This window comes from Mustela nivalis, assembly GCF_964662115.1.
Source record: "Mustela nivalis genome assembly, chromosome: 7".
Taxonomy (NCBI): domain Eukaryota; kingdom Metazoa; phylum Chordata; class Mammalia; order Carnivora; family Mustelidae; genus Mustela; species Mustela nivalis.
Genome location: NC_139026.1, coordinates 77,785,737 through 77,802,212, shown reverse-complemented (window position 1 = coordinate 77,802,212; position 16,476 = coordinate 77,785,737). Strand labels below are relative to the sequence as shown.

Genomic DNA, 16,476 nt, shown 5'->3' with positions numbered 1-16,476 from the left:
AGACAAATGTAGACACTTTTCAATAGTCACAGCCACACAGCACCTGTCTTACTTAAGTCTGCATGCTGGGTGCAGAGGATAGTCAGTGGGGAAGGTGGATGCCAGCTTAAGCTCTTGAAGCTCAGCCTCTAGCAGGAGAAACAGGTATTGAACAAGTTATCACCCAATAATTACTCTAATTGTGATAGTTAAAGGTAAAGGTGGTATGACCTAGCCTACTTGGGGGATTTGGGGAAGCTCCTGTAGGAGCAGAATATTTCAGGTTTTATAGACCTTTTATAAGAAGGTTTGCTGCCTTATATTCTTTTGATATGTTTCAGAACGCTTTAGGGTTGCCCTTTCGGATTCATTCTTACAAATGGATTTCTTCCTGCAGCCTTGAAAAATCAAACTCTCTGAATTAGCAGATTTAGTGAAAAGCCTCTTGGAAGAAACTTTAAATTTGGAGGCTGAAAGCATTTATAAAAAGTAAGACCTGTTCTGTGTTCAGTAACCATGAAAATATGTTCTTGTAAGAGTCTAACAACAGACTCCCTTTAAACATATCTGTATTTCAAGGAGTTGTAAGGTTTATTCTATGAGAGTTCTTAATGTTAACTGGTTATCATTAGAAAATCATATTCAAATGAACCCCTGGAACTCTAGAAGAAATGTAAACTACCATTTTCTTTATTAGATAAAAGAATCTTAAAACTTCATCTTTGCTCTCTGTGCATAAAGTCCTATTAGAATATTTACTTATTTATTCTTTATTTATTTTAAGATTTATTTATTTGAGAGAGAGCAGGGGGGAGGTGCGGAGGGAGAGAATCTTCAGCAGATTCTATCCTAAGTGCAGAGCCCAATGCAGTGCTCAATCTCATGACCCATGGGATCATGACCTGAGCTGAAACTAAGAGCTGATGCTCAACCAACTGAGCCACGCAGTCACCCCTAGAATAGTTATCTAAAAGCAGTACAAAGGTATTTCCATGAGGATACTTCCATGAGGAAGTGGCATTTCAGACAGGCCATGAGGGATGAATAAGAGTTTGACCAAGTAAAGATGAAGTTCAGAAGATATATGTGTATATATAATAAAAAACTTCAAGGAGGAGAAGAGCATAGTGGGTTAGGATGGTTTAGGAAAGGCCATATGTTTCAATTATAGTGAGTGTGGATCCCCATTAATCATATGAGCTATGTAAGTAAATTTAAATTATTACTGGACAGATGGGAGGCACCTTTTGGAATGCTACTCTGGGTAGCTGACGTGAGAAAATAGAACTAGAGAGCTTTAAACCATCAGCACCAAATTATTATCATCACCACAAGCATTATCGGTATGTTCATTTTGAGGGCTGAGCACTACATTATATACATTATCTTTGATTTTCACCAACCATGTGTCATAGATCAAAGTGTCATTTTAAAGATAAGAATACTGACACTCAGAGGTATTTGAAAAGGCCTGGTTGAGGAAGTGACATCTCACTTAGCTTTTTCAGACTAAGTGTGAGCTAAGGGAAAAGGCACAGAGGAACATTCCAGGCAAAGAGAATGGCACGAGTGGTTTGGGTAGGAATTTCACTGGACCAGATTAATGTTTTATAAAGTGCATTTTAGCTTCAGAATGGGGCATGACTGGAAATAGGGAGACAAGGTGGGAGAGTGCTGGGTCATCCTGGGTAGAAGAGGATAGATAGTAAACTGAACTACCCACAACGGCAGAAGGAAACTAAAAGTTGAAAGGATTTCAGAAATACGAGGAAATACAATATGTTGTTAACACTGTCCCATAGACTCCTGTGGTACGAAGGAAATGTTCTAACATTTGCACTAACCAATAGATGTGGCCACTGAGCTTTTAAAATGGAGCTAATGCAACTGAGGAAATACATTTTAAATTTTATTTAATATTAATTAACTTCAGCCACTTATGACTTGAAGCTACTCTCTTGGACAGGGCAGGATTAGATAACTTTAGCTTCCTATCCTTTTACATATCCTCTAATTACAAGATCTTTTCAGATAACCTCACTCTGTCTATCTAAATTTCCACACTTCTTCTCTGAGTTTTTGGGTCTTCTCACTACCCAAAAACTTATGTGATATTTATTTTTACTTTTAGAGTTGCTCATATTTCCACCCTCACCTATATTGCTCTGTCTTCTTTTCAAGTCCCATTTTTCCAGGGAAGTTTTTTTTTTTTTTAAATTTTTTTTTTTAAGATTGTATTTATTTATTTGACAGAGAGAAATCACAAGTAGATGGAGAGGCAGGCAGAGAGAGAGGAAGGGAAGCAGGCTACCTGCTGAGCAGAGAGCCCGATGCGGGACTCGATCCCAGGACCCTGAGAATATGACCTGAGCCGAAGGCAGCGGCTTAACCCACTGAGCCACCCAGGCGCCCTCCAGGGAAGTTTTAATGGTTATTCTTTCTCATTAATATGTCTGCCCTTGAACATCAGTTATATTGGCCTATACCACATGATCACATGACAAGTCATGGTTCATTTCTGGCTCTTTCATATTTTTTTGATGTGATAAGGTGATGCTGATCTCATATTAAGCAAAGATGCCTGAAAGCAGGAAACATATTCTTCATACTTCCTATATTTCTTTCTCTACAAGAATGCAAAGGCATCTTCTTCTTTCTTTTTTTTTTTTTTTCCTCCTCCAGAGCCTGACGTGGGACTCGATCTCACCATCCTGTGATCGACACCGGAGCTGAAATTAAGAGTCGGATGCTTAACCAACTGAGTCACCCAGGTGCCCCTCAAAGTCCTTCTTGAAGACAAATCCTTGCTTACTACTGTGTTCCTATTTGTTACAAGTAGGATTCCTTATATAGATTTATTTTTTTCAAACAAAACAAATTTAAAGTGGTGAAAAAACTAGATCAGTGTTTGTTTTTTTCTAAAAAGGAGTAAGATGGTTGTTTAAGCCTTATCTGAACTGACTGTTTTGAGTGGATAGTCCCCAAAGATAACTGCTGGCAATTCCTTCCCTTCCAGTATGTGCGGGCCGCTCCACCCTTTATGTCGCTCAGCTACCTCCCCTGCTTCCTTTGAACCTGGGCGGTCCTCAGGACTTGCTTTTGCAAATAGAAACCAGTGCAAGTGATACTGTGCCAGTCTAGGCCTAGCCTTGCAGGGCCCTGGCAGCTTCCGCTTTGGCTGTAGGAAAGCCAGTCACCATGCTGTGCAGTTTGGGCTAGACGACTGAATGAGGAAAAACCACAGAGCCGCCGCACGGAGGAAGGGCACTGAGCTGCCAGGCATGGTAATGAAGCCTTCTTGGATTTTCCAGGCCGGCCGGCCTCTAGCTGAATGCGCTCCCTGTGCATGACCCAAAGTGACACTACATGGAACAGAACTGCCCGGCTGAGGCCTCCCCGAACAGTGGGACACACAGAAGCATGAAAACTAGTACAACCAACTGTTGTTTTGAGTGGTTGAGTTTTGGACTGGCTTGTTACATGGTAATAAGTAACTGAAATACTATTTAAAAAATAGAAGATTCCGTCGTAATAAAAAAACTAACCCCACTTTGATCACTTTCCTGATCCAACCCTCCCCTCACCCCAAGTTTAGGGTGTCTCTTTAAGGGCTAGGCAAAGTATGAGTCAAATTACCCTGTGGTAATGGAAAACCAAATTTATCCAAACCAACCTGAGACTTTCAACATGGAATTTGAAATATGTTCTTCTGTGTGTTTAAATATTAAGTGTGATTTTTGGTGGGACAGCAAGCTGGTGCAGTCACTCTGAAAACAGTGTGGAGTTTCCTCAAGAAGTTAAAAACAGAGCTATCCTATGGCGCAGAAATTGCACTACTAGGTATTTACCCCAAAGATATAATTACAGTGATCTGAAGGGACACCTGCCCCTCAATGTTCATAGCAGCAATGTCCACAATAGTCAAGCTGTGGAAGGAGCCAAGATGCTCTTCAACAGTTGGTAAATGGATAAAGAAATGTGGTTCATATATACGATGGAATATTACTCATCAGAAAGGATGAATACCTACTATTTACATTGATGTGGATGGAACTGGAGGGAAGTCAGTCAGAGAAAGACAATTATCACATGGTTTCACTCATGTGGAATATAAGAAACAGCACAGAGGATCACAGGGGAAGGGAGGGAAAACTGACTGGGAAGTCATCAGAGAGGGAGACAAATCATGAGAGACTCTTAACTATAGGAAATAAATGGAGGGTTGCTAGAGGGGATGGGGATAGGGTGTGGTGCAGTTGGGTGTGATGAGCATTAAGGAGGTCATGTGATGGGATGAGCACTGGGTATTATACACAACTGATAAATCATAGAATACTACATTGAAAACTAAGTATGCACTATATATTGGCTAACTGAATTTAAATAAAGAAAAAAAATATTAACTGTGAAATTCTGAAAGGGAAAGTATATTCTGTATTCTAAGTGTTCTCTTGAGTGTAAAATTTATTTATCAAACACAGGGAAAAATTTTTGCTTCAGGAGCACCTGGGTGACTCAGTTGGTTAAACTTCTGCCTTTGGCTTAGGTCATGATCCTAGGGTTCTGGGATTGAGGAGGCCCACATGGGGTTCCCTGCTTAGTAGGGAGTTTGCTTCTTCCTCTCCCTTTGCCCCTCCCCCCTTCCCCTGCTTGTATGTGCTCTCTCTCTCAAATAAATAAAATCTTAAAGGTGTTTGTTTGTTTGTTTGTATGGTTTTTTTTTTTTTGCTTGAGAATAGGTTTACCTAAATAATAATCCAAGATCCCTTATAAAAATGTTACTTGACTGAAATACTGGGTTTAATGTTTCTGGACACTTATTCATGACATATCTTAATTTTGTATTATTTGTAAGATTATAAAAGTGATATTTTTCTATGTTCCTTAACCAGTGAAAAGGTGATATTTATAAATTAGTGAGATACTGATCTTTAGTCACAAAGATGACTTCAAGCTAAAGATGGTAATATTGTTTTAATGTCTGAAGTAATTTGAATTATCTGCAGATTTGAATCACCTTGAGGAAATCATCTTCAAATGGTTAGCAGGTCAGAGAAAAGGAAGGTACTCAGAGAACACTCTTTGGCCACTCATCATCATGTCTTCCCTGAGCTGCCATTTTTCCATAATTAGTTAATTAATTCTTTGCTCTTCTATGATTATTTTTTAAGCTGTACTTCATAGAGCAGGTCAAGTGGCCAGAGTGATTACACAGCTATGCATGTAGGTGAAGTGATGACAATCTGTTTTCTTCAATTTCCCAAGGACATTTTGAAGGTAGCAAGTGGTAATGCTGTTATTTTTTTCCTTTTTTTTTTCTTTTAAGGTTCTATTCACTTATTTGAGAGAGAGAGAGTTAGAGAGCAAGAGAGAGCATTACGTGGGGGAGGAGTAGAGAGAGAGGGACAAGCAGACTCCTCGCTGACCTCAGAGCCCAGCATGGGGCTCCATCCCACGACCCTGAGCTCATGACCTGAGCCAGAATCAAGAATTGGACACTTAACTGACTGAGCCACCCAGGCTCCCCATTAATGCTGTTATTTCCGACTTAGCCTGGGGTGGAATAGTTTGTTGGGTCTGATGGGGCAAATTTTCCAAGAACTGCTTATACAAAATATAAGACAAAGTTCATTTACCTCATCCGTCAAGTACACCACTTGACGGATGAGGTAAATGAACTTTGTCTTTTATTTATAAAAATATTCTCTTTCAGGCTAGTTGACTTTTTTGGGCCATTTTACAAATAACTGCTTCTTAAAAATAAGGTACAATAACAATTTACAAACTGAGGTCTTTCCTAGTTTTGTGGAATAATGAAATCCCAGAAATGAAAAGAACTTAATGATTCATTTAGTATCATCTCTAGGCAGTCATGCATCTCCTTACCAGAGCAGGCTTTATCTCCTAGATCTAGCCCAGTGCCTAGCACATAGTAAACATTCAACTAATGTTTACTGAATCACTGACTTGGGGAATAATGGCTGCTTATAAATTTTAGCAAATGAAATTTACCTTTGGCTTTTAGCAATTCTAAAATCATTCACGTTATTTAAATGCATTTCAATATATATAAACTTTTTATTAAAAATTCTCCAAAATAAAAGTTTAAGGAAATAGACATGTCTTAATTCTTGATATTTATTGACTATACTAAGAGCGAGCTTGAATATACTCTAAAAGTTTTGTTATCTAAGGCTTACTTCAGTATGATGAATTTACAAGGACTGAACTTGAAAAAATTAGCACAATTGAAATAATTAGTGTTATCATCATGCATTAGTTTTCTTAGGGCTGATGTAACAAATTACCACAAATCGGTTGGCTTAACACAACAGAAATTTTTTCTCTCGCGGTTTTGGGATCAAGGTAGTGGCAGGAACATGGTCTTCCCAAAGGCTCAAGGGAAAATTCCTTCCTTAACTCTTCTAGCTTCTGGCGGCTACCACAATCCTTGACATTTCTTGGTTTGTGGCAGCATAATTCCAATCTCTGTCTCTGTCTTTACATGCCTTTCTTCCTTGTGTGGCTGTGTTTCTCCAAATCTTTCTCTTTTAAGGATACCAGTCCATTACTGATCGACATTAAAGAAGACCTAAATAAATGGAAAGACATATAATGTTCATGGATCAGAAGACTCATTTTATCTATTCTTCTTTAAGTGGTCTATAGAATCAATGAAATTCCAATCAAAATCTTGATAAGATTTTTTTTTTTGTAGACATTGCCCAGCCAATTCTAAAATTTACATGGAAATGCAAAGAATCAAAAATGACCAGAATCAAAAACCACGAAAGGATTTTTAAAAAGATCAAAGTTGGAGAAGTTACACTACCTGATTTCAGAAGTTATTTTAAAAGCTGTAGTAATTAAGACTGTGGTATTGGTTTAAGGAAACACAGCTAGATCAATGGAATAGGATAGAGGGGGAAAAAATGGACTCATTTACGATCAATTGTTTTTTGACAAAAGTACAAAGATCAGTCAATGGAGAAAACGTGGTCTTTTTAACAAAGATGCTAGAAAAAATTTGATGTTGATGTGCAAAAAAGAGAACTTTGATTTAAAAAACCAAATTAATCATATTAAATGCAAAACCTGAAGTATAAAACTTCTAGAAGAAAACATATAAGATCATTTTTGTGACCTCAGATTAGGCAAAGACTTTTTTGATTCAACACCAACATTATAATCAATAATGGGCAAAGTTCGATAATGATTCATCAAAATTTGGAACTCCAAATCTCTGATAGACTATTACAAAAATGAAAATACAAGCCACAGGCTGGCAGAACTTATTTTATAAATTGTATGTGACAAAGGACTTATATACAGAACATATAAAGAACTCCCCAAACTCAAGAATAAAACAACTAATAACACAATAAAAATGGGCAAAAGATTGAATAGAAACGTTACCAAAGAATATATACAGATCGCAAATTAGCACATAAAAATGGCATTAATCCACACTGAGACCCATAATAACAATATTATTAGTCATTAACTTCCTAAAACAACTATTGGATTGGCTAAAGTTTAAAAGAGTAACAGTAATAGGTGCTGATAAGGGTATGAAGAACCAAAACTCATATAATGCTGTGGGAATGGAAAATAGTAAAACTATTTTGGAAAATAGTTTAATGGTTGCTTAAAAAGTTAAATAATCACTCTCCTTATGGCCCAGCTATCCCACTTCTAGGTATTTACCCAAAAGTAATGAGCATATGTCCACATAAAGATGCACAAATGTTCATAGCTGTTTTATTTGTAATAGCTCAAACCTGGAAGAAACTGAATGTCCACTAACATGCCAATAGGTAAACAATTTGTGGCACATCTATACAATGGAATGTTAGTCAACAACAAAAAAGAAATGCACTATTGATGCACTTAGCAATGTGGGGACATATCTCAAAAGAATTTTGCTTAGTGGAAGAAGCCGCGCACAAAAAAGTACATGTTATATAATTCCATACATATGTAATTACAGAAAATGCAAACTTCCCTATAGTGATATAAAATAGACCAGTGGTTGTCTGGAGGATTGTTTTTAGTCGTGAAAGGAAGGGCTGAGAAAACTTGGGGTGATGGAATGGCTCATTATTTTGATTACGGTGATGGTTTCACAGGAATATATATGCATCGAAATTTATTAAATGGCACGCTTTAAATATGTGCAATTTATTACATGTCAATTATAGCTCACTAAAACGGAAAAGAATTCAAGGATTATAGGCTGGGTACTGTTTTAAAGTTCTCACCTTTTATTTCTTCAGTAGACTTCTATGAAATAAGTCTGGTTACCTTAAAAAAACACACGTAAGGGCGCCTGGGTGGCTCAGTGGGTTAAGCCTCTGTCTTTGGTCATGATATTAGGGTCCTGTTATCAAGCCCCGCATCAGGTTCTCTGCTCAGCAGGGGCTCCCCCCCCCCCCCGCCTGCTTCTCTGTCTACTTGTGATTTCTGTCTGTCAAATGAATAAATAAAATCTTTAAAAACAACAACAACATACGTAAGTCTAGTCCCCCAAATTAAGTTTGGGCAGCATAAGAAATGTCTGGAGCTTTAGGACATTTCCAATTAACCTGATTACAGGTTAATCAGAGTCGGGAAAAGAGAAACAGTTTCTTCTGGATTTAAGGTATGACAAGGGGTGGGCTGGGAGATCAAGAAAAGAAACCAAGGATGAAATGCGGGGAGGATCTTGGCAGGGGGAAGGGGCAAGCCAGTGCCTACAGGTCCTCACCGGCAACTCTATAGATTCTCTAGGCAGGTGGCTCCAAATGGATTAAAATGTTAACAACGTATGTCAAGTTCTCAGTCGCGAAAAGAGTTCTTCTCTGAGTTTGTCCTTCCAGCGGCAAACTCCGTGCCGGGCGCGATAAGAGGAGGCGCACAAGGGTCGGGTCTCCGCGCTTCTTCCCAGAACGCCGCGTCCCGTCCTCGGTCGCCCCCTGCTGGCTAACGTCTGGGGACCCGCAGGCGCACGGGCGAGGCAGGAGGCAAGGTGTCGCCAATAAGGTCTGGGCGATGGACGGGACTTGCGCGAATTTCCCCACACGTTGGATGCCTCGGCATTCTTGCACCTGTATGGCTGCCCCAGATTCCAGTTTCCCAAATGCGGAGCTCACTCCAGCTCCCCTCTGCTTCCGTCCGTCCAGTTTCATTCGGATCTTGTAGGTGGGAGTCGGGGTAAGGAAGCTGCGTTAAACGGTTGTGACCTCCAGGTTTCAGGTCCGAACTTCCAAGCATTTGGAAGCGAGGGGGCCGCAGGAGAGTCCTGATTATAGGAAGACTGTCACAATTGACCCCCACGTTTCGAGGAACTGAGGGAGGAGGGAAACCTGTCCCCTTAAATCTCAAATAGTACCCCTCCCAAGAGTTCATCCTGTTCCAGACTTGTCCCAGATCTTGATCTGTCACTTTATAACCGCATACAGAACATTGCAAATCGTCCTCATGTCCCACTGTCCCCAACCCCCAAGTGGCCGAGAGTGGGCAGTCCAGAAGCCGAGACCTGGCTCACCTGCCCGAAGGCAAAGTGGGAAGGACCTCCATGGGCTTCGGTGAGGACCAGCGCGGGGTGAGGAGGGGCGCGCCTGCGAGGGGGGAGTTTGGAACAGGCAGAGGCGCCCACACCTCCAGCTTCCAGCCCAGGCAGGCGAACTGCGTGACATTCCCGTCCACACCTGATTGACAGGAGGGAGTCGCTGCCCAGGAGGCGGGAGTGGGAGTGTAGAGGCGGAGTCAACACCCCAGCCGCGCGCCCTGCCGGCCAGGGCTTGCTCTCCTAGACGGTTGGGGTCTGGGTCTAGTGCCTCCTACCTCCTCAGGCGGCCCGGTGGCTCCTCAGAGCCTGGCACTCGGAGCCTGGCAAGGATCACGAAGTGTCTCCCGCTGGGGCTGCTGCCTGCAAGGAGGGGGCAGGGAGGCCGGGAGCCCCGTGCGCCACTTCGCCGGCAGCCTCGGCCTGGGCCAGGACTGGCTCGCGGTTCCCTCGCGGCTTTGCTCGGGTCCGCCTCCCCCTCCCTCCCCCTTCCCGCGAGCTGCCTCCGCCCTCCTTCCTCTGCCTCCACCCTCAACCCCCATCCCCGTCTGTCGGGAGCTGGGCTCCGAGCCCTTAGTCTGCCCGAGCTCTGGATGTGGGCGCCGGACAAGTCCACGGCGCCTCCCCCCAAGATGGACAGCCGCTACACCAGCACTGCGGGCATCGGGGACTTGAACCAGCTGAGCGCGGCCATCCCGGCCACGCGGGTGGAGGTGTCCGTGTCCTGCAGGTGAGGACGCAGCCCTTCCCCTCCCTCCTCCTGCTCTCTCATCTGCCTGGTGGGTAGCGCTTGCCAAGCGCTCGGGGCACCCCGAGGCTTTGCTGGGGTGAGAAGTTGCGAGACGAGTGGGAAACACCCCAGTTGGGGTCTGAGTCACCCCCCCCCCCCCCAGCTGCAGTGACAGAGCGGAGAGCACGAACTGGAAGCGAGTAGTGGGCTACGGAACTGAGACTTTTAATTTTCTTTCTGGGAAATGCTGTAAAAGTTGGCTGGGCTGTGACTCAGCGGCGGGAATCCCGGCCGCCGCCCACTTTGCAAGCCCTTTTTACGTCCCAAACCCGAGCTGTTGTGTTTGGGTGATACGGGAATCAAAGGGGACAGCATTGCCAAGAGCGCTTGTGACCGCTGCACGCAGTGGCCCGGGACTCGGTTCGCTAGGCGTGTGCCAACCTGCTATTGCTACAGTTGGCTCCAAATCTCGCCGCTTCCTCCCCACCCACTTCCTGGAGCCATCCAGCTTGCTTCCCCGAGCCCCCCCCCCCCCTTCCTGGCTTCTTGCTTTATGCCTGATAGGTAGAGATTTCGGCTCCAGCCTTCTTTGCAGACGAATGTGTGCCTTACCCAAAATCTGGGAAGTCACGACTTTCTGCCTGCAAGTAGACACAGTTGGAGTGCTTATAATAACTGACATTCTGCCCAAGGACTGTAAATTTCAACTCCTTTGCCTGACGTTGTTTGGGTCAGTTTTCCTGTAAATAAAACATCATAATTGCTGTATCTCGGTAGATTTTGAGAAGAGGTGGGGCGGACTATAATAAATTGATAATGGCCGCGGGAGAGGGAGAATTTGCATCAGATTGACTCTGGAGCCCACTCCCTTGTTTGCATACTAAGATCTCTCTCATTGGAAAAAACTTCCGTCCTAATCACTTAGGCCCTAAGGTTGTTTTCAGTACCCTCACATTCCTTTCCTTAGCAAAATTTGCCTTGAAGGAATCTAACAAACTTGGGGAATCTTAGATGTAAATAAACCCTGAAACTTAAAATGCTGTTCCCCCTAGTAGTATTTGATTTTGCATTTTCACAAGATTGAGTCGAAAGCCAAAGAAATGGATTTTCACTTTTTGTGGAAATTCAAGCACCAACAAACCAGTAGAGGTGTTAATTAGGGGATAGGGGATAACCTTTAGCTATCCCTGAGACTATTTCCCATGATTGCTCGCTTCCTCTTAAGGCTGACCTCAGACTGTGGGAACAATGCTGATAATGGTAGCTAAGCTTGCACTCTTGCCTTACTACTGTGTTTCTTGCTTTAAGGGCTGCCTGAGATTTCTTCCTGTCAATTGAACAGGTGAGGCTATATGGAAAACTCTTTTCAGACATTAATTTCTAGGCCTTTTTCTTTATTCTGAAGCTGCCTTTGGATGCCCAAGGGAGGTCATTAGTATACACACATAATGCAAGGCCAAAAGTCCTACAGTAAAAGCATTTTCTAGAGTTCTTCTCTGCTGAACATTCTATGAAGCCTGAATGGCATGTCGCCTGTACCTGACATGAATATAAAAGTGTTATAAAATAAGGAGGCACCTGAGTGGCTCAGTGGATTAAATTACCCTCTGCCTTTGGTTCAGATCGAGATCTCAGGATCCTGGGATCTAGTCCCGCATCCTGTTCTCTGTTTAGCAAGGCGCCTGCTTCCCTTCCTCTTTCTCTGCCTGCCTCTCTGCCAACTTGTGATCTCTGTCTGTCAAATAAATAAATAAATAAATAAATCTTTAAAAAAAAAAGTGTTATAAATTAAATCCTAATTTCCCAAGTACTCTTTAGGACTGATGGGGAAATAATACCTTCACTGGTCTTTCTGCCAGTGGAATCCTGTAGTTAATTGGCTTTAAGCCAGTTTGTTTAAACTTGGTACCTCAGACCCTGGACATACCCTTGTTTGGCCTTTTCTTCATACCACTGATTTGGTGTCCTGCTTTTTTAATTTTTAAGTTTTCACATTAAAAAAAAAAAGTCCTGAATAGAACTCAAGTATGTAGAGTACTTAACATTGTTGGGAATTCAATCTTGTAAACAGAGATGGTATCCTTTCGGCTTTGGGATAAGAGACCTGATTACAGATTCTGGCTCTGTGACTTAACAATGTTGTTACCTTGGAGTTAGTACTTAAGCTGAGCTTCCTCATCTCTAAAATGAGTAAAATTATGGTGTTTATCTCATATAGAATGACATCAGAGTTTGATAAGATGATGTCTTAAATACTGTAGGACACAAAAGTGTTAAAAAATGTTAGCTATTATGATACTGGAAATAGTATTTACTGAATAAATGTATTATATATAATTCAGTTTGGAATTCTGTAAATTGTCTTTTTCTTTTGTATTTCAGTAAATTGTTAAAGAATACAGGATAGAGGCAGCCTTGGGATACCTGTTCTCTCTCTTCTTTGATGAGTATAAGAGCTTATATTGTAGGATGTTTTGAGGGGGGATTTTCACTTAGCAACGAGGCTCAGTTGTAGACCCCTCAGTCTTACTGTGGGCAAGCAAAGCCAGGAATTCCCTTCTTTTTCTGTGTTAGAGACGTCTGATGATTTGTTGATGCTTAAAAAGGCACCCAGTATTAGAATCCCTTTTGATAACCTCCTTTCTTTGTCCCCAATCTGAGACCTTTAAAAGTCTTTATGACATTTTCATCTTCATTTTGGGGGAGGTGAAGAAATCAGCAATTGAAGCTTGAAGCTAAATATAATTCATGGAGATCATTTTGTCTATTTACTAACCAAATGTTTAACGTCTTTTGTATGTTTAGCGTTATGCCCTGTTCCATGACATATGGCAAGGGAAGTTCTCTGAAAATGTAAAGTCTGGTTGGGAGATGAGTATTCTGTAATATGTGATCACATAGGACTAAATCCAGAAATGAGGATCATGCATGGAGAGAGACGAGATCACTGTGCAGTGGAGTGCTTGGAATGTTCTACAAGGAGGAGATGGGGCTTGAGGGGAGGTGAGATTAATGTGCATGGTTTGCATTAGAGAAGGGACAGCATGACAAGGAGGAGGCCACAGACTTGCTGTGTTAGGGTGACAAGTCCACTCTTCTAGCTGTTTAGGTAGAGACACACTCCTACTCTATGACTTCCCTTCAACTGGCAAAACCAGTGAGAAAAATATAATGTAGTAATCACTCATTTCCCTGGAACTTAGGTTTGGGGAACTATTTTTAACACATAGTTTTGGTCATTTTCTCTGATTGAGGAGATAGCTTGTCCATTTAAAAAACTGTGAGAGCATTCTGTGTTGTAGACTTTGTAAGTTAGCCGCCACTTGTAACTTCTTTGGCAGCGATAATCTATGGTGATAAAAACCAATTTTAAACACTCATGTTGAAGGAGGAATACAGAATAGGAGCACCTACTTTGTGCTAGGCATTCTGTAAAGTTCCACCCGACCTGGCCATGACTTTTCTGCCTAAACTACCACCACTCCTCACAGGAACACCATGATTTAACTAGTCTAATATGCGCTAAAGCTGATGACAGATGAAATGTGGCTGCAAAATCAGTCTTACAGCCCCAAAGAATGTGCTGGTATCTAGTGGACGGAGTCCTCTTCACCTGTGTGGCTATGCACCTGCCCCCCATCTCTCTGCCCCGAACACCCCTTCCTCCCTGCCCCCTTGTCGTTTTGATTAGCTGGTGCTCCTTTAAGACACAGGTCAAACAACATTTCTCTCAGGACTCCTCTCCCAAAGTGGATTTTATTTTCCCAAAGCAGCTGGTAGGTACCAGTATTAGAGTTACGTTATGATTCTTGGTTTCTGTATTCACCTTGAGGACAAGTTTTGTTTCTTTCATGTCCATGGGTTCTGAGCCAGGCACAGAATATGTAGTGAACAAATTCTGGATGCGGACGTTTTCTGGGTAATGGTTTGGCACAGAGATGGTTGCTTGCCTGTTAAAACACAGACTTCTGGGTCCCTGCGCTGGATATACTCTCAAAATCTCTCAGACTGGGGCCCAGGAATCTGGACTTTTCACATGTGCTGATAATGCACATTAAAATGTTTGATGAGCAAATGACTGACTGTAGTCCCTTGGTCTGGATTAGCAGTACCTGTCCTCAGATGTTTGGAGATACTTTTCAGGCATGTGTGCTGGAGCTGGTCTGAATTGGATTGAGACCGGAATCTGTGCACCAGTTGTTAAATATGGCAATTATTAAACATTAAAATCATATAAACCTAAAATGAAATACATTATATTTTAAAACAAAGTTAAGACATACTCAAAAGCTATCACTTCCTAAAGATTTTACTACAATTTACTATTATCTATACTCTTTCCTGTCACCTGTGCTCTATCTTTTTGATCGGCGAGGTGACAGTATTATGTGTCAGGTGCTGCTGCTCATCTCTTCCGTCCCTGTTCAGTGATGTCACATTGGTGGGTTGAAGTTGGCTGTGGTGGGAGTATTTATACCATGGAAACTGGTAAATACTGCAGATCAGGGCTTGTTTTGTTGTTGTCTGCACTTAAGATGTTCTGTGGGAATCAATTGGCCCTCTGGAATTTACAGTGAAAATACCATATATACTCTTATTGTCTAAAAGATGTGTGCTCAGCTACACATATTTTATATCAGTAAAATTTATAATAAATTATGTAAATACACACATGTGCACACACACTTCTCTGCATTCAGTGTTTTTTTTTTTTGGAGAGCTCACAGTTAAACAAGTTGCTTACATACACATCACTGTTTTTAGGCCTTTTTTTCCTTTGTAAGATTATACAAAGGAAAAAAAATTTTGCTGCTGTTGGACTGTCACTGTTAGAAATAACAGTGTCAAGGTCGGCACTGTTGTGGTCTTGCTTCTCTACGTGGAATAAGTGAGGCTGTCTGGTTTCATAATCCATGGACGGTTGTAACAGCTTGGCTTTGTATTGTGTATGTGTATTGTGAATGAAATAGGAAGGTAATTGAAGCTCTATACGCTTTTTCCTTTCTTCTCCTTTTCACATGTTTCTTTCCATTTCCCTATTCTGTCTCAATTTGGAGACTTTGTTTTCTGTTTCTCTGTCCACTGGTGGCATATGCTTTGCAAGTTTTTATGTTACAGTTACAGTTCCAGACCACCTGGGAAAGCAAATGGGTATTGCAAGAGAGAGAATCTGCTTGGTCCAGTGGGGATTGGCCCAGTTTGAGGCAGATGCGTTCACTGTTCTTATTATCTATGGTGAAAGAAGGAAAGAGTTCAAACACAGCAATGGAGGTTTCCACCACAGTCCCTTTAGTTTATCTCTTAGACATATTCTACCCTTCTTTAAAAACACAAGAAGTTGAAATTAGTGTGTAAATAGGTTTCAAATGATGTTAACTGAAAAATTGATATGCACACATTATATAAAGGGATCGTACTATATTCTATACAATTTATGTTCTGTACTTCTGTTTGTTTTGTATCATGTATATGTTACTATCATTAGGTTTTGAGAAAAATAACCCTCCATGTTTGTGAAGTAATCTGTTTTATGGACTTACTGTATTTATTTAACTTATCTCTTATGTTCCAAAATTTATTTCAGAAAGTTACTATTCAGAATAATGCTAATGAGCATTCTTATTCATGAACACTTGAAAACAGCTATGATTATTTTTTTTCCTTGGGATAGTTTTCTAGAGCTGAAGTTATTAATAAGCTGTCTTCTCAAGGGGATTTTAATAGCTTATTTTGGTTGTTTCCCCCCTATTCCTCTTTAAATAAGTAGACTCAAGTCTAAACTACTGGCTGCACCTTTCTAAATACTTTTATTCTCATGAGAAAGTTGCATTGAAAGATTAATGAGAATTTGGGGCAGCAGAGTGTAGCAGCAAGAAAATGGAATTAGGAGTCAGACAGATGTCTTTAAATCCCATTTTTATCCCTTTTGAATGCTATTTTGGGTAACTTATTTCAACTTTTGGAATCTCATTTCCTAATCAGTAATACAGAAATGATTTAAAAACCAAATTTATAGTATTATTGGAGAGGTAAATGAAATAAATCTGTAAAGTGCCCAGGATTGTGCCTTTCACAAGAAAAGCACTTAAGAGCTGTTAGTCTCATCTCATTTTCTTATGACTATGTTACTAGGTAGCATATAAGCAACATAGATGACAGGGTACCTGTATTTTGGACAAATTTATATTCAATTGGGGGAGTCATAGAAACATGCAATGCA

General features: G+C 41.2%; 1 protein-coding gene across 1 annotated transcript in view; it reads left to right on the top strand.

Moving 5' to 3' along the window:
* The first annotated feature begins 7,262 nt into the window (after positions 1-7,262).
* Positions 7,263-16,476, top strand: part of CPNE8 (copine 8) — a 217,568-nt gene continuing 208,354 nt past the window's right edge. Inside the window, exon 1 of the mRNA XM_082739027.1 lies at positions 7,263-10,256. Coding sequence (XP_082595153.1) covers positions 10,120-10,256 — 137 coding nt within the window. The 5' untranslated portion in view covers positions 7,263-10,119. The remainder of the gene's footprint in view (positions 10,257-16,476) is intronic.